The sequence below is a fragment of the Cetorhinus maximus genome, chromosome 18 (genome assembly GCF_964194155.1).
Source record: "Cetorhinus maximus chromosome 18, sCetMax3.hap1.1, whole genome shotgun sequence".
Classification (NCBI taxonomy): domain Eukaryota; kingdom Metazoa; phylum Chordata; class Chondrichthyes; order Lamniformes; family Cetorhinidae; genus Cetorhinus; species Cetorhinus maximus.
Window position 1 is genome coordinate 14,731,144 of NC_135896.1, and position 19,026 is coordinate 14,750,169.

The 19,026-nt window shown below is 40.2% G+C and overlaps 1 protein-coding gene across 1 annotated transcript; it reads left to right on the forward strand.

The window, feature by feature from the left end:
• The first annotated feature begins 11 nt into the window (after nt 1-11).
• Nucleotides 12-18,994, forward strand: fcf1 (FCF1 rRNA-processing protein). Its single transcript, XM_078562129.1, has 8 exons — nt 12-32; nt 3,651-3,718; nt 4,917-4,988; nt 6,228-6,376; nt 8,435-8,507; nt 9,237-9,324; nt 11,871-11,965; nt 18,348-18,994. The coding sequence occupies exons 1-8, from the start codon at nt 30-32 to the stop codon at nt 18,394-18,396; spliced, it is 597 nt and encodes a 198-aa protein (XP_078418255.1). The 5' UTR covers nt 12-29; the 3' UTR covers nt 18,397-18,994.
• Nucleotides 18,995-19,026: the final 32 nt, after the last annotated feature.

Below are 19,026 nucleotides of genomic sequence, written 5' to 3' on the forward strand. Positions count from 1 at the left end.
GGCCGGCCTGGAACCACGAGCAGGGAGACATGGTGAGGGGGAGAACGCTAACGCACCGGGGGGAGCTGTGTGAAAAATGTTGTTCGCCTTTTTAGAATTTGTCTGCAATTGTGTGTTTTCAGGGAGAGTTCGACTTGTGCTCTGGTCAGGGTGTAATAAACTAAAGGACGCTTCGACGGGGCGGGGCTGGTCCAAGATTGGCCTAGAGCCTTGGGGAATTGGACATCAAATTCCAGGATCACTCTCTGTGCAACCTTGGAGAAAAATCATAGGGACGTTTAAAAAAAAAGATTTATTTTTGTTGTCATTTTCTTTGAACATCTCTCTCTTCCCCCCCCCGTTTTCAATATTTTTATATCTGGTAAAAAGGCTATTTGGCTGCCAGTCAAACATCATCCACTTGGGTCATGATTCTTTTTGTTTTCCAATTGGAATAGGAAGGCAATATGTAACAAGGATGGATGTGTTGGTTAAATAATGGCTAGCGCATGGGGGCAAGTCATTGATGAAACCTCCAAAGATACATTGAAGAACAGTTGGCAACCCAGATTTTGGTGGGGTTGGTGGTGCTGGTGACCATTAGAGACGGGTGTCGGCGTTTAAAATCAACTAAAACTTAGAACTTATTTTGTCGAGCCATAACATTATCGTCTGTCTGCTGGCTGACTCACTTGCAATTCCTCTAGAACCACTCAACCTGATCTGGAAACACTCTGGATCAGTCTCTAACAGGCTGTCCTAGAAATAAGGGTCAAAAGGTGTTACTTAAGGGACATGAGGCAAACAATCAAAAATAAGGGGTAATCCTTTAAAGTACAGGATAGTTAGTTAGTCACCCTGGCTCTTATGGCCTCTTCCCTCCCTTCCCCTCACCCCCCGCAACTCTATAAGACTAAAACCTCATCAAACTGCAGGCTGCCCCATCTCACCAGTTTGTAATACCCTGTACCATGTTTAATTTAAGCAGGTTTGACTGTTCTGCAAATGCAATGGAAAATGTTTCATCTGGGAATATTTTTATAAAGGGTTTATGTTTAGAATGAAGCATCCTTTATATAGAAGAGAAAGCAAAATATAAAAGATAGGCATGTATTTATATAGTGCCTTTCACATCCACTGTCCCAAAGCACTTTATAGCCAATAAAGTACTTTTGAATTGTGAAACAAATGCTGGAAAAACTCAGCAGGTCTGGCAGCATCTGTGGAGAGAAAAACAGAGTTAACGTTTTGAGTCCGTATCACTCTTCTTCAGAGCTCTGAAGAAGACCATTAGAGGCAGGAGCTGGTGTTTAAAATCAACTAGACTTAGAACTTATTTTGTTGAGTCACAACATGTGGTGACACACTGTTTCTCTCTCCACAGATGCTGCAAGACTTGCTGAGTTTTTCCGACGTTTTTTGTTTTTATTTCAGATTTCAGCATCCACAGTGTTTTGCTTTCATACTTTTGAAGTGTAGTCACTGTTCTAACGTAAGAATGTGGTTTTGGATATCTGAAATAAAAATAGAAAGGTGGAAAGGTTAAGAACCAAAGGGCAATATTTTGAGGTGATCAACGAGAGAAGCAATGATCGCATGAGGAAACTTTTTTTCTTACACAGTGATCGATTAGGATCTGATAAACACTATCTGAGAGTGTGGCGAAGGTTGATTCAATCGAGCTTTTAAAAAGAGAATTGGATAATTATCTGAGGAGAAAAGAAATTGCAGGATCATAGGGAAAAGGTGTGGGATTGGGATTAGATGAATTGCTCCTGCAGAGAGCCAGCACAGACATGATGTGCCGAATGGCCTTTTTCCATGCATAACCACTCTTAGTCTATAAGTACTGGAATCTTCGAGACAGCGCCTATGATGAGAAACTGAATTAACCTTTCATGTTGATGAACTTTCTTGAACTGGAAGACTTAGCGTTTAAGCAGTTGTGGAGGGAGGGTATGACGGGGGCAGCTGGAAAGAATAGTCAGCAAAAGCCCCATGTCTGTCATACGTTGGATGGAAAGATTAAGCAGCTAAAAATGTTTGGGCATGGTCACTTGCCTGAGGAACTTGTACAGTGATGTTCTGGAATGCTCTTCAGATGTTGCCCCTCTATTTAAATTTGCCATCATCATCATCCCTTTCTTAAAAGAAAAAAATCCTTGACCGCACCATCCTTGCATACTATCATCCCATCTACAACCTCCTTTTCCTCTTCAAAGTCCTTGCACGTGTTGTCACCTCCCAAATCTGATCCCATTTTTCCTAGAACTCCTTGTTTGAATCCCTACAGTCAGGCCTCCAACCCTGTCACAGTACCAAAATGGCTCTTATTAAAGTCACAAATTACATCCTATGTGACTGTGACAAATGTAACCTTTCCTTCCTCGTCCTTCTCAACCTGTGTTGAGCCTTTGACAAGGTTGACCACACCATGCTCCCACAATGTCTCTCCACTGTCATCCAGCTGGGTGAGACTCCTCTCATCTGGTTCCATTCTTATCTATCTAATTGTAGCCAGAGAATCTCATGAAATGGCGGCTTTTCCTGCTCCCACACCATTACCTCTGGTGTCCCCCAATGTTCTATACATGGTGCCCACCCCCCGCTCCCCCTAATTTTCATCTAGATGAAAATTTGCTCCTCAGCGACATCATCCGAACGCACAGTATTAGTTTTAATGTGTATGCAAATGTCACCCAGCTCTGTCTCACTACCATCCTCCTTGACACTTCCACTAAACTGTCAGACTATTTAACCAACATCCAGTTCTGCATGAACAGAAATTTCCTCCACTTAAATATTGGAAATACTGAAGCCATAGTTTGGAGTGGGAGCTGGAAACACTGTTCCCCAGCTACTGACTCCATCCCTGCCTCTGACAACAGTTTGAGAGTAAGCCAGTTTGTTCAACACCCTGGTGTCACATTTGACCCTGAGATGAGCTTCCGACCACATCTTGGTGCCTTCACTAAGATGGCCTATTTCCACCTCCATAATATCACCTGACTTTGCCCCGTTTCAGCTCATATGCTGCTGAAACTCTAATTCATGCTCTCATTACCTCTGGATTTGACTGTTCCAGTACACATTCTCCTACATTCTGCCCTCCTTTATCTTGAGGCTGTCCAAAACTCTACTCCTTGTGTCTTAAAGTGCACCAAATCCCGTTCCCTGTGCTCGTTGGCCTACATTTATTTCCCAGCTAAACAATGTTTTGATTTTGAGATCCCCATCTTTGTTTTCAAATCCCTCCCTGGTTTTTACCTCCCAACTCTGTAATCTCCTCCAGCCCCACAACACTACAAGATATCTGCACTCCTCGAATCCTGGCCTCTTGTGCATCCCCAATTTTAATTGCTCCACTGGCTGCTGCCTTCAGTTGAGTTTGCTAATGACTGCCTTTTCTTTTTGTGCTGACATCCTGGGCTCTGCCATAGTTAAGGATGGGGATACTCATGGAACCTTCCTTATACTCATATTAAAGCTATGTCGCTATAATTCAGATTTAAGTTTACAATGTCCACATTTCTGTTTATTCTTCTCTAGTTAGGCATGCAAGTGATTTGATACTTGCATTCCTATGCAATTAATACCTTGGTTGTTAACATTAGAGCTGTTTGCATGTGTCATCTGGGCCTGCCCTCAGATTGTTTCGTTTTATTTTTCAGGGAAAAGCAAAGAAAACGAGAAAATATGCAACTATGAAGCGAATGATTAGTTTACGAGATACAAGAATGTAAGCTTTTTGAATTGTCATAGGAGGGAACTTAAAAGGATAGACTAGCCTAGCATTCTCCATTTTTCTGCCACTATTGCATTGTTCCTGTGAAACTTTCTACTTGGAAAGCAGTGGCATCTTCAGTCCAGACCAAAGGCTTATTATTCTATTAACATTTGTTGCTATTTGCATGGGAGGAGTTTTCTATACTCTTTAAGCACTTTTCTATGAAAAATGTCATAATGGGTTTTAAATTTGTTCAAAGCAAAATACTGCAAATGCTGGAAATCTGAAATAAAACAGAAAATCCTGGAAAAACTCTGCAGGTCTGACAGCATCTTTGGAGAGAGAAACAGAGTTAACATTTCGAGTCCGAATGACTCTTCTTCAGGGCTCTGCTTCTCTCTCCACGGATGCTGTCAGACCTGCTGAGTTTTAACAGCATTTTCTGTTTTTATTTTAAATTTGTTCAAATTGCTCTCAGAATGACGATTTGCCACTCTTGGTTAAACCCTTGATTGAAGGCACAAAATGCAAGCCACAGCTTTCCTCCATTCAGAGTAGAAGTGTCAGGCTTAATCCCAGGTAGGTGCCAAGTTGGTAAATCTCAGTAGAGACAGTGATAAGGTCTCTGCAATTAGCCTCCATGCTGCTGCATTGAGGAAGAGAAAATTAACCTATCGTTGCTGTTCCTGATCTTTGTTCAGTGACTCTTGATAGAAACATGGTGTTGGATAGTGGAGGGCGGTCCTGGATTAAACTCTAGTTTCCCTGTAAGCAAATAACCAGCTGGCATTTCCTGTCAAGGTTGTTACATGACTATCAACCACTTGTGTAAGGTGCTGGTGGATGACTGGTGCTCGTGAAACCCCAATAAGAAGTCAGTGTATTTTGTGGAAGTGGAAAAGTTGGCAGAGGATATTTCTAATTTAGGATTTTGTGCTATCTCTCTGAAATGTATGCATCTGTTACTTTCACCCAATAGAGGCTGTGTTATTAACTATGAACTCAGCTCCCTAACATTAGTGGTCACAATCTCCCTAAGGAACTGTGGAGTTCCAATGTGGAGTTGGGGCCACGATCGGATCAGCTATGATCTTATTGAATGGCAGAGCAGGCACGAGGGGCCAAATAGCCTACTGCTGCTCTTAATTCGTATGTTTACATGAACTGATTGATTTAATATATAAGGTAATAAATTTATTTTTTTTTCCAGAAAAGAAAAAGACAGAGCAAAATCTCAGAAGACGGTAAAAGAGGACCCCAGTGCCCTGAAAGTTAAAGAAGTGTATGTTTGAAGCTAGGTTTTACATATTATATGTTTTAATTTGCAGTTTTATATTGTTTTAAAAAATTATGGTGGTGTGAAATGCAAGGAATGGAATATTTCTCTGCTGTCCATCTGCAGCAGTGAGCTCTCTATCTTTGTCAAAGCAAAACTTGCTTTATTGGAATTTTCATTTCATAATTATTACTCACTCATCTCAGAAAATGGCAATTCATTACTTAAAAGCTGCACTGGTATGTTGAACAATCAACATTCTACATTAGGGTTCATGCCCAGAATCCTCAGCACAATGAATTTTCAATCTGAGCTCATTCTTGATCAACCAGAAGAGGGACACACATGGAAACCCATTGCCATGTTTGGACCTCCACACAAGATGCTGAGAAATCTAGGCATTTCCCCATATAAATAAATGCTCTCATTTATGTGCTGAGTGGCAGTTATCATTTAGGTTAGGAACAAAAAGGTACTGAAGTATAATTGGCTAAATCTGTAGTCTATCAGCATACGGATTTGGCAAGCATTTCACTGCTTTTTCAGTCAGGAACTGGTACCTCTGCTTGGCTTGCAGTGCTATCTAGAATCCCAGTACCCAGTGACAGGACATTGCTTCAAGTTCAATTGGTGTCTAGTCTTTACCCATCCACCCCAATTCCCCCCAGCACCTGACCGGAATTATGGTAGGGTCCCATCCCTGCAGTGCCTGTTCACAAACCTAGCCTCTCTTCAACTATGTGATGGACACTTCCCTTCAACATGGCAGAAAGATTTACAGAGGGCAGTTTGCTATTTCATTATTCCTAATGTCCACATACAGTGCTACATATCAGGCTTACTCCTTACCAGCTACTTTATCCAAATTATCATCTGAAGGACTTTGGCAAAGAGGTGTTGATATGAGAAGGAGGTGATGCCCTCTCAACAACAAAAATAGAAAGAAGAAAGAACAAAACTTAGGGTGGAATTCTCTCTCGGCCAAATTGTTATGCTATGCATGGTATGCTAACAATATCTGGTAACAGAATGAAGTGCTGCAGAACATGGTGTTAAGTAGATAGGAATCCTGAGAACCTGAAAATTTTCACACTGTTGATTCATAGACAAACACATCTACAAAATGTTTTTTGAAATCCCCTGTTTACAGTTGAAAATTAAGAAAGAACATGATATGCTTGCTTAATTAAAATACACTGAAGATAAATGTAATCATTACAGACCTTTTTCTTTTTACTCTCCCAGGATAAAGTATCCTTCTTGCCTGTTTTTCCAATATAACACACAACTGGGTCCCCCCTACTACATCCTAGTCGACACCAATTTTATCAACTTCTCCATCAAGACCAAACTGGACATTGTGCAATCGATGATGGACTGCTTGTATGCAAAGTGTAAGTGCTTGTCAGCTATCTTGTTCGTGAAATTAATTGTTTATGTGCTCCATTATCCCTCCTTTTTGATGAATGTTCTTTTGGTGTGGGGATATCAATTCCTTTATTTATAAGAGGTCTACCATTTAAGATGGAGATGAAGAGGAATTTCTTCTGTTAAATGGTCGTTAGTATTTGGAATTCTCTTCCTCCAGTGAGCAGTGCACGCTGGGTCATTGACCATATTCAAGGTTGAGTTAGATAAATTTTTGATTGACAAGGTTTATGGGGAACAGGCAGGAATGTAGAGTTACAGTCATATTGGGCCAGCCATGATCTTATAAACTAGTGGAACAGGCTTGACGAGCCAAATTGCATGCGCCTACTCCTATTATGTTCTTGTGTCTTTCCCTCCCCCACCAGTTCTTTTTGCTTCCCTAAGTCATGTGTGAACTGCAGATGTCTCTACAAGCTTGAAGCTTGGATGGTCCTGCAAAACTTTCCCTATGGGTATTTCCCCCACCTCCCCTCTGGGATAAAACCCTGGTACTTTCCAAGAATAATACACAAGAGATGAGAAATCAGCCGTATTCAGGCTTGGGATATGAATTGAGTTGATATTGCAATCAGTGGGAATAGACAGTTAAAGGAAGCTAGGAACAGGAAAATGCTACCTGGCTTGTTGAGTCTACGCCACATTTATTCTTTACCATGCCAGCTCTTTTCAAAATCCTATTTCCTTGCCTTTTCCCTGATGTAAGCACATGCTCCCATCAACCAGGCACATTCACAAGGGGCCAGAGTTATAAAAGCTGGGGACACAACGTAGCTTCTCAAACCACAGTTTCTGCTTGGAATGCACAGTTTCACATCCCTTAATACCTTTAATTCCCAATTAATTATCTCCCTTTTAAATACTCTAATTGACTTTGAATCGAAAGACTGACACGTTCTCATAACTGTGTGAAGAAATTCAACATACTTTTAGCTACCTATCCTTGTGCATAATTTTTGCATGAAGGAAGTGCATTAACAGGATTTCAAAATGTTATGTTAACATTACAATTGGTTTCTTTCTGGATTTTGAAGATGGGGATAAGTTTCAAAGGAGCAAGAGTTGGTGTCTTTTGTCACAGAATAACATTTTCAAAATGCAGAGAGTAACACTGGTGATCAAATATGCAGCAACCAATGGCTTGTGAATACCTCGTGGTTCGGAAATGTCTTTAAACTGTAGGGATTATTGATAATGTGCAAAAGAGAAAGGAAAGTTGTTTTTATGTTTTTGCGATTTGAGCTGTGAATTCTGCGTCAGATATTGTTGGTTCAACAGTACTATGCAACACTGAATCCAGGGGAGCAAAGCAGATACTGAATATTGAAGGAGGGGAGGTCAGGTTATATTGTGGGAAAATATTTCTGCAAAATTAAGATTCTCTTAATTGCCTGATTTTTGAATGCACAATCTGTACAGTTTATGTAATAAGCTGATCTAATCAGGGAAAAATGCTAGACCACTTCTGCGTTTAAATTAAAAACTTCATTTATTTCTACATTCTCTCACACTCCTTTCTTGCATGCAAGTGCACATACACTCATTTGGAAGGGCACTCTGATATTCCCAGTCTCTCAATTACTAATCATAGCACCCAGAGAGAGAGAAGCACGTATACACACAGACAAAAAAAAAACATTGGGACTGAAAAATGGTTGCATAAGGACAGAGAGAGAACCACAGGAAGGAGGGAAAGAGAGAAACAGTCACACTGGGACAGACAAACCTGCAGAGTGTGATAGCTATAGAGATGGATAGAAATAGGGATATACACACTAGAAACACAATAATAAAGAATGGATTTGAGAATTTACTGCAAAGGATGGAGTTGTTGTATATGTGAGTTGCAAGTGATTGTTTAAATAAAATTGAGCAAAATTAGACACACAATCAATTGTTAAGCATTACTTCCTGTAAGATGGGCATTGCTGGCAAAGCTTTCTCTGTAAGTTGAAAGAGAGAGAGAAAAGTTCCACAATAAAACAAAACATCGATATAAGGTGTGATCTCTGAATTTTCTCTAGGTGTTCCCTGTATCACAGACTGTGTGATGGCAGAAATCGAGAAACTGGGACAGAAGTACAGGGTCGCACTCAGGTAAAAGAATTTGTAGAACAGGTTCATCAGTGTTTCACCTAAACTCAAAAACTCATCCAGGAATAAGTATGTGTGTGTGTGTTTTATTCATTCATTGGATGCGGGTGGTGATGGCAAGGATAGCATTTGTTGACCATCCCCAATAGCCCTTGAGAAGGTGGTGGTGAACTGCCTTCTTGGACAACTTCAGTCTGTGTTGTGAAAGTAATTCCCCAAGGCTGTTAGGGAGGGTTTCCAGGATCTTGACCTAGTGATGATGAAGAACAATTATATATTTCCAAGTCAGGGTGGTGTGAGACTTGGTGCGATGGTGTTTCGGTGCACGAGCTGCCATTATCCATTACTGATAATAGCTTTTCATTCCGGGCTTATTTAATTAGCTGAATTTAAATTCAGCAGCTACAATGGTGGGTTTTGAACTCATGCCTCTGTGTCATTAGTCCAGGCCTCAAACTTACTATTCCAGTAACATAATCACTGTGCAACCGTGACGTACTTCAGATAGCCCAATGTTCTCTGCAAGTGTCACACTTTTAAGTATAGAATTCCAGATGCAGTGAAAGTACCAGTTTCCAAGCAGTAGCTATTCAAGATTCATTGACAGGAGTAGTCCAACACATGGAAGCCAAAAACATCTAGAATTAAAAAATTGCAAATATGTTCAGTGAAGGTCATTGGGAGCCAGAATGCGATTGCTGAATTTGTAACATTTTTGTTGTGCTTTTCCAGAATAGCAAAGGATCCACGGTTTGAGCGATTACCCTGCACACACAAAGGAACATATGCTGATGATTGCCTAGTGCAGCGAGTCACACAGGTAAGAAAAAACCCACTGCTGCTCATCTATCAAAATATTTTGAAAACATTTATACTTTAGCAAATTTTTTCCCCTCTAATATCTGCCTGCCTTAAAGGCATTAGGCCACTGTTTTACAAGCACCAGCAGCTCTCTTGCACTTCATGCAAATGGCCATTCTTCATATCTAGCCATAAGGTATATCATAGCCTTGCCCACTATCTGTATGCATGCACATTCAAGCTAGATTAAATAATGGATATAACACTAAGGAGGGCAATTGTAGCACCCGACTACTACTTCAGTTCTGATTATTTAATACAGCCAAGATCAGGGCTTTAATGTGAGACTTGACTATGTGTCTCTGTTCTGGCCTAAATTAATATGCCAAATTGCAGAAGTAGACCAGACTCTTTGCGTTTTATCGTGAATGATATCCCTGTGCACAAACGCAAGAGATCAGATGTCCAGGAAAATCATAGAACAGTACAGCACTAAAGGAAGACTTTTGGTCCATTGAGTCTGCACCGACTCTTTCAAAGATACTTCCCTGCTCTTTCCCCATATCTGCAATTCTTTTTTCCTTCACATATTTATCCAGTTCCTTTCTTCAATTTGCCCATCATCTTATCAGGCCAAATCCTAACCACCCGTTGCATAAAAATGTTTTTTCCATGTCGCCTCTGGTTCTTTCAACAATCACCTTAAATCTGTTCCTTCAGGTTATCAATCGTTTGGCTATTGAAAACCGTTTCTCTTTATCTACTCTATCTAAACTTGTCACAATTTTAAACAATTCCATCTAATTTTCTCTTGACCTTCTCTAAGGTGAACTAAACAGTTACTTTGTGTCTGCACTCACAGAAGAAGATACAGAAAGTCTCCCAAAAATACTTTGCAACCAAGGAACTTGTGAAACTGAGGAACTAAAAGAGATTAGTATTAGTACAGAGGTATTACTTGAAAAGTTAACTGGATAGAAGGCTGATAAATCTCCTGGACCAGATGAGCTTCATCCCAAAGTGTTGAAGGAGGTGGCTAGCGAGATAGTGGATGCATTGGTGGTTATCCTAAATTCTAAAGATTTTAGAAAGGTTCCCCCGGACTGGAAAGTAGCAAATGTAACCCCACGATTTAAGAAGGGAGGAAGAGAAAGAATGGAGAACTACAGACCTGTTAGTCTGAGGTCAGTAGTATGGAAAATGTTCACATTTATTATAAAGGATGTGATAACTGGACATTTAGAAAAGAATGGTAAAATTGGGGAGAGGCATCATGAATTAATGAAAGGAAATCATGTTTGACAACTTGTTGGCGTTTTTTGAGGATGTTATTGCAGCATAGATAAAGGAGAACAATGGATGTGTATTTGGATTTTCAGAAGGCTTTTGATAAGGTCCCTTTAATAAGGAGGTTAGTAAATAAAATTAGAACGCATGGGCTTAGGGAATATATACTAGCATGGATTGAGAATTGGTTAACAGGCAGAAAGCAGAGAGGAGGAATAAATGGATCATTCTCAGAACGGCAGGCTGTTATTCGTGGAGTAGCGCAAGGATCCATAGCTATTCAATCTATGTAAATGATCTGGATGTGGGGACCAATTGTAATGTTTCCAAATTTGCTGATGACGCCAAACTGGGTAGAAAAAACAGAATACTTCTTAGACGATGAGAGGTGGGAAGTACGGGTGTCCAAAGGGACCTGGGTGTCCTTGTTCATGAGTCACTAAAAGCTAGCGTGCAGGTACAGCAAGCAATTAGGAAGGCAAATAGTATGTTGCTGTTCATTGCAAGGGGATTTGAGTACAGGAATAAGGATGCCTTGCTTCGGTTATATAGAGCCTTGGTGAGACCTCATCTGGAGTATTGTGTACAATTTTGTTCCCCTTATCTAAGGAAGAATATACTTGCTATAGAGCAACGGAGATTCACTAAATTAATCCCTGGGATGGTGGGATTGTCTTATGAGGAGAGATTGAGGAGACTGGGCCTGTATTCCCTAGAGTTTTGAAGAATCGGGGTGACCTCATTGAAGCTTACAAAATTCTTACAGGGCGTGACAGGGTGGATGTAGATAAGATGTTTCTCCTGACTGGTAAATCAAAAACCAGGGGGCACAATCTCAGGGTAAGGCTGAGATGAGGAGGAATTTCTTTACTCAGAGGGTGGTGAATCTTTGGAATTCTCTACCCCAGGGGCTGTGGAAGGTTGATCATTGAGCATGTTCAAGACATAAATCGATAGATTTCTAGAGACTAATGATATCAAGAGATATGAAGATAGTGCGGGAAAGTGGCATTGAGGCAGATGATCAGCCATGATCTAATTGAATGGCAGAGCAGACTGGATGGGCCGAATGGCCTACTCCTGTTCCTGTATGAACAACTCAGCTCCTCCAGTCTGTCCATGTAATTGCAATCCGTTATCCCTGGGACTATTCCAGCAAATCTCCTCTGTGCCCCCTCCAAAGCCTTGACATCTCCATCCTGAAGTGTGGTGCCCAGAATTGGACAATTTTTTTTAACAGGGCAATTTTTAACTTTCCTTATTTTTTTCCCCTTGCAGCACAAATGTTACATTGTAGCAACAGTGGACAGAGATCTCAAGAGGAGGATCCGGAAAATTCCAGGGGTTCCTATTATGTACATCTCTAATCATAGGTAAGAGCATAAAAACTAGAAAAGACCATTTATCCTGTCCACCCCCATCAAATAGGACACAATGTTTTTCTTAGATAAAATTCACACCCTTCTAGTCTTTGCTGAACCCAAAATCTATCCAATTCTTTTGTAAATTCTTCCAGTGAGTCGCTGTTTATTAATTTTGATAAGTTTCCAGCTGTTGGCTCATCATTTTCGCACATCGGTCCTTATTGTTCTATATTGGGCTCTGAATAGTACTCAGCTTTGTTGTGGGTGTGGGTTACTTCTCATGTATGACATTCCCTTCTCCCTAATCAGGGGGGTAACACTTCTCTGACTTCAGAGGAAGTATATTTTCCAAAGTGTCAGCCTGCAAGCCTGTTGAGAAACAAATTGCAAATGATGAATTTGGATAGACCTATGCTGTTGTGCAAATTGCAATATAATGAGGCTACACCTACATTTTTCACTGAGGCCTTTTACTTGTACAGTATGTGTCCTACATCCCATAGATAGGATGCAATCCATCTAGACAGCTGTTATGTTCCAGATAGTTATTTCAGGCTCCTGTATCTCCTTCAGTCATAAATGCACACATATACAATCTCAACCTCATGCATGCATATTCACTTCTAGCCCATCTACACCAAATATATATTTTTAAATGTATTTTAAAAATGCATTCATTTTTAAACAAAGCCAATTATTGGAATAAAACAAAATTATTTTTTTCTTTATTTTTTTCATGGGAGGTGTGCATCACTGGCAAGTCCAGCATTTGTTGCCCACCCCTAATTGCTCTCATCTTGCTAGACCATTTTAGAGGGCATTTAAGAGTCAGCCACATTGCTATGGGTCTAGAATCACATGTAGGCCAGACCAGGTGAGGATGGCAGATTTCCTTCCCCAAGGGACATTAGTGAACTAAATGGGCTTTTATGACAATCGACGATAGTTTCACGGTCACCATTACTGAGGCTATTAATTGAATTTAAATTTCACCAGTTGCTGCAGTGGGATTTGAACCTAGGCATTAGCCTGGGCCTCTACAGTACTAGTCCAGTGACATTACCACTGCACCACCATCTCCCCAAATGTGGCTGCTGGAAGTGTAAAATTAAAACAGGAAATGCTGGAAATACTGGATTGGCCTTTGTCATTTACCACCCACATATTCAATTATTTTCAGCAATGTGTGTATGTGTGCACACATCACTTTGATAATTCACTGTAAAACAATAGCTTTGGTGACACTGGGAATATGTCAGCTCAATTAAATTTTACTTGTAAGGATTAATGTAATTTTAATAAATTTTCTGAAAAATGTCTAGACGCATGACTCAAGCTGTGGTGTTATTAATTATGTTACCCTTGGGCTACTCTTGATGAGGTAACTCATTCTAGAAATATTTTCTCCTGTGTGCTGGCAAAACCAGTCATTTGATACTGGACACTTGTAAAACCCGAAGCTTTAGCTATTCTCTCCATTGTTGTGGCCAAGTCAAACTTTAGCTCATTATTCCTGGTTAGATGAAAAATGAATTTTTGAAATGTTTTCACATAATCCAGGGATATGGTTCTCCGTTTAAGTTTTTTTGGAAGGAGAATTGGTATCAAAGCCATAAGTCTGCACCATAGTGTCATAGAAATTTAGTGCAGATGGTGTCATTGGGTCCATTGTAGCTATGCTGATGTTAGCTCTGCATTGGAACTATGTATTTTAATCCAATTTTCCTCTAATTCCCTGGATGCCATGGTAATTGTTGTTTTCTTGTCCTAACTGGTGCTTCTTAGAACGCTCCACATCCTTATAATATATCCACAGCCTGAGCTTAGCCTAACATTTTATACTATCCTTGTGAAAATGGATTTTCCAGCATTTCCTGTGAACTCCTGTCAACTTTGGCTCAGTGGTAGCACCCATAACTCTGAGTCTGAAAGTTGTGGGCTCCAACACTGCCCTAGCAACTTGAGTACAGAACCTAAGAACATAAGAAAACAGGAGCATTAGTGGGTCATACAGCCCCTGGAGCCTGCAGCACCATTCAGTAAGATCATGGCTCATCTAATCTTGGCCTCAACTCTATTTTCATGCCTGATCCCCATAACCCTTGACTCGCCTATAGTTCAAAAATGTGTCTATCTCAGCCATGAATATGTTCAATGACTCAGCCTTTACAGCTCTAGCTTAGAGAATCTAAAGATTCATGACCCTCTGAGTGAAGAAATCCCCCCCCCCCCCCCCATCTCCATCTTAAATCAACGATTCCTTATTCTGAAAGTAAGCCCACCCCACCTCTCAAGTTCTAGAGAGAAACAACCCCTCAGCATCAAGCCCCCTCAAAATCTTAGATGTTTCAATAAGATCTCTCATTCTTCTAAACTCCAATAAATATAGGCCCAACCTGCCAACCTTTCCTGATAAGACAACAGTTTCATCCCAGGAATCAACCTGGTGAACCTTCTTTAAACTGCCTGTAATGCAAGTATATCCCTCCATAGATAAGAAAACCAAAACTGGCAGTACGCCAGATGTGGTATCACAAATGAACTGTACAGCTGTAGCAAGGCTTCCCTAATTTTATACTCCATTCCCCTTGCAATAAAGGCCAACATTCCATTTGCCTTCCTATTTGCCCGCTGTACCTACATGTTTGTGTTTCATGTACACCCAGATCCCTCTGCACCACAGCATTCTGTAGTCTCTCTATTTAATTGACATTTTGCTTTTCCATTCTTACTGCTAAAGTGGATAACACAGCCTATTTATATCCCTCTGCAGACTCTTTGTGTCCTCCTCACAACTTGCTTTCCCATCTATCTTTGCATTGTCGGCAAATGTGGCTACAATACAATCTGTCCCTTCGTCCAAATCATTAATACAGTAGTTGAGACCCAAGCATTGGTTCCTGTGGCACTAGTTAGAGTTTGCCAACCCAAAAATAACCATTTTATCCTGACTTTGTTTTTTGTTAGTTTGCCAATCTATACATGCTAATATATTACCCCAACACCATGAGCTCCTGTTCAGTAACATTTTTTGTGGCACCTTTTTGAATGCCTTTAAATATCCAAAAACACATCTTCTGGGTTCCCCTTTATCCATCCTGCTCGTTATATCCTAAAATAAATCTAATAAATTTGTCAAACATGATTTCCGTTTCATAAATCTATGTTCACTCTGCTTTTTTGTATTATGATTTTCTAAATGTCTGCTACTACATCCTTAATAATGGATTCTAGTATTTTCCCAATGGCAGATGTTAGACTAATTGGTCTATAGATTTCTGCTTTCCATCAGTCTCATTTCTTGAATAGGGGTAATACATTTGCGGTTTTCCAATCTGCTGGGATGCTTTGAGATAATAGGTAATTTTGGAAGATTACAGCCAATGCATCTACTACTTCTTTTAAGACCCTAAGATGCAGGTCATCAGGTCCAGGGGAGTTGTCAGCCTTTAGTCCCATTAGTTTGCCTAGTACTTTTTCTCTAGTGACAGCGATTGTTTTTAGTTCTTTCCTTCTTTCCTCCCTTTTGCCCCCTGATTTTCTACTATTATTGGGATTCTATTTCACTATTTTCTACATGAATGCAGATACAAAATACATGTTCAGAGTCTCTGCAATTTCCTTGGTTTCCATTAATTTGACATTCTCATCTTGAAAAGGACCAACATTTAGTTTAGTGATTCTCTTCCTTTTTATATACTTGTAGAAGCTCTTACTGTCAACTTTTATATTTTTTCTAGTTTACTCTCAACCATTTTCTCCCTTCTTTTGAGTCATCCTTTGCTGGTTTCTAAAATTTTCCCAATCTTCTGGCTTACCACTTATCTTCACAACATTGTATACCCTTTTTTTCAATTTGATATCATATTGAATATTCTTAGTTAGCCACGGATGGTTCACCCTTCCCATAGGAATATACCTTTGTTGAGAATTTTGAAATATCTCCTTAAATGTCTGTCACTGTTTATGTACAGTCTGACCATTTAATCTATTATTTAAGTTTAGCTTTATTTAAGTTCAAAATACCCAGGTTTTTCACTCCTACAATGAATATTGAAATTCCATCATATTATGATCACCTTTCCCTAGTCAATCCTTTACAATAAGATTGTTAATTAACCATGTCTCATTACACATCAGCAGGTCAAAAATTGCCTGTTTCCTGGTTGGTTCCACACCATACTGTACTAAGAAACCATCCCGAATACACTCCAGGAACTCACCCTTTGACAATTTGGTTACCTAGATTAAAAACTGTAAATGCACAATTGAGAAATATTTCAAAACTGAACACCACTTCATTAGTTCTATGTTTTTAAATTATTCATTCACGGGATGTGGGCATCGCTGGCTAGGCCAGCATTTATTACCCACCCCTAACTGCCCTTGAGAAGGTGGTGGTGAGCTGCAATAGAGATGGCAGATGATGTGTTGCAGCTGCAGCATTTGAGAACTGGTAGAGATCAGTGTGATAGACAGCAAACATACTGCATTAAGTGTCTGTAGTTCAAGGAACTTCAGCTCAGAGTTGATGAGTGGGGGAGAAAGTTACCAGGAGGCAGTTACACCCTTAAGGTAATTTTTCACATTTGGTCCATGGTGGAGGACAGGAAGGTCCATGGTGGGGGACAGGAGGGTGTGACTGGGAGTGAGGCAAGCATGGGGATCCAGAAGGTAGCATTGGGGGAGCCGCAGCCCTTGCATTTCTCCAACAGGTACGAGGTTTTTGCAGCCTATGTGGATGAGAGCAGAGACGACTGGGAGGATGAGCGAACTGACTACAGCACTGTGGTACAAGAAGCCATTTAAGTTGTGGGAGTAAAAGGAATGTAGTTATTGTAGGGGACAGTTTAGTTGGGAGAATAGATACTCTCTCTGCAGGTAAGAGTGAAAATCCCGAAGGCTGTTTTGCCTGCCCGGTACCAGAGTTAGGGCGCCTCCTTGGGGCTGGAGAGGAACTTGGAATGGGTGGGGAAGGATCCAGTTGCCATGGGTATCAACATCTTAGGTATGACCAAGAGAGCATCTGCAGCTAGAGACTAAATTAAAAAGCAGAACCGCAGAGGTAATAATCTCTGGGTTACTACTTGAGCCAAGAGCAAATTGGCATATGGTAAATATGGTTGAATATGTGACTCAAAGATTTGTGTGGGAGAAATGGGTTTCAATTCATGGGACACTGCCAGCAGTACTGGGAAACTGGGAGTTGTTCCATTGGATTGGGTTTCACTTGAACCAGTGTCCTGGTGAATCAAATAACCAGAGCTGTAGATAGGGCTTTAAACTAAACATTGGTGGGGTGGGCAGGCGGCATGGGCAGGAAAAGTTAGGGAGAAAGGACAAGGCAATCATACAGGGCGATGATTAAACAGAATGCAACAGGAAGGAATAGAGTATAAACATAAGTCTGCACCAGCAAATATGTTCAGAGTAGGAAAAATGGTAAAAAGACAAAACTAAAGGTTCTTTATCTGAATGCACAGATCATTTGTAACAAGGTAGGTGAATTGATGGCACAAATAAAAACAAATGGAATGGCTATCAGATCTTACCTGAGAGGTGGTTGCTAGGTGACCAAGATTGGGAACTGAATATTCTGGGATACAAGACATTTTGGAAGAATAGGAAGGACAAAAAAGGAGGTGGGTTAGCTCCATTAATAAAGAATGAGTTCAATACTGTAGTGAGAAACAATCTTAGCTCAAGATCAAGATGTAGAATCCTTTTAGATAGAGATATGAAACAGCAAGGGAAAGAAGTCACTGGTGGGAGTTGTCTGTCAGCCCCCTAAAAGCATCTGCACTGTTGGACAGGCTTTTTATCAAGAAATAATAGGGGCTTTTAAGAAAGGTACTGCAATAATTGTGAGCAACTTTAACCTTCATATATATTGGACAGTCTAGCTTGCCACTTCAGCATGGCATCTCTGGCAATACAGCAATCATTCATTAATATCTGCAGACTGAGGGGAGTGGGGTGGGTGTGGCTGCCTTTGGACGTCTTATTAAAGCGGGTCTTATCTGTCCTCTTAAGTAAACCAGAAGGATCTCATCGCATTACTTGAAGATGAGCAAGGAAATTCTACCAGCATCGTGGCTAACATTAATCCCTCAACCAACAGCACTAAACATATTAACTGATCATTTATCTCCATGCTGCTCTTGGAACCTTGCTGTGTGCAAAAATTGGCTGCCATATTGCCCTGAATTGCAAAAGTGTCTGCACTTCAAAATTAATTGGCTGTGAAGCACTTAGAAACATTCTAAGGTCATGAAAGGTACTATATTAAATGCAAATTCATTCTTCCTTTCTTGCATGTATGCTGGACAGATTGTATTAATAAGCAGTTTGATAATGAGCACTCTGCTGTACAATATTATTTTTCTTTCAGGTACAACATTGAACGGATGCCTGATGACTACGGTGCCCCCAGATTTTGAAAAGGCAGTAATACTCTACTTGCACCAAACAATTGGCGTTTGCGCTTTATCAGAAGAAATGCATTTGCCTCAGTACATTTTGAATAAACACTTGGCTCGTGCATGCTGTACATTTCTCAGAAAAGATTGTTGTTTGTTAGTAAATTAAGTTGTTATTTTATGAAAACTAATTCCAATCTGTAAATGGGATTGCCTTGTGCTTTTTTTTTCCCTTCCAATGTTCTCTCCTCCTTGATTATTGTTCTATAGATGTGGTTAAATTCCAGTGCCAAAACAGGGCATCATCTTTGAACCTCGACAATGAAGGAAATGACAGTTGAGCCTCACTTTATCCTTATTAAGTCTTCATGTGGTTACTTCTAACTGGAGGTACTGTTTGCCAATTGGAAACGGGAGCTGTAAATAAATTTTCCTAAATCTAGGGAAGCTATGTCAGGTAGCATACCTCCCAAAGTGCTGGCTGAAATAAGCTGACTAATAAGGTGAAGAATTGAATCAATACCATTGCCTGTATGCCTAAGTGATGGTGATTTTACCTTTTTTTGCCAAGTATAACTTTGTACAGTTTTACTTTTCAATATTACCTCTACTAACTTACTGCCACTATCTGTTCTTTGGTTTACTTTGGGC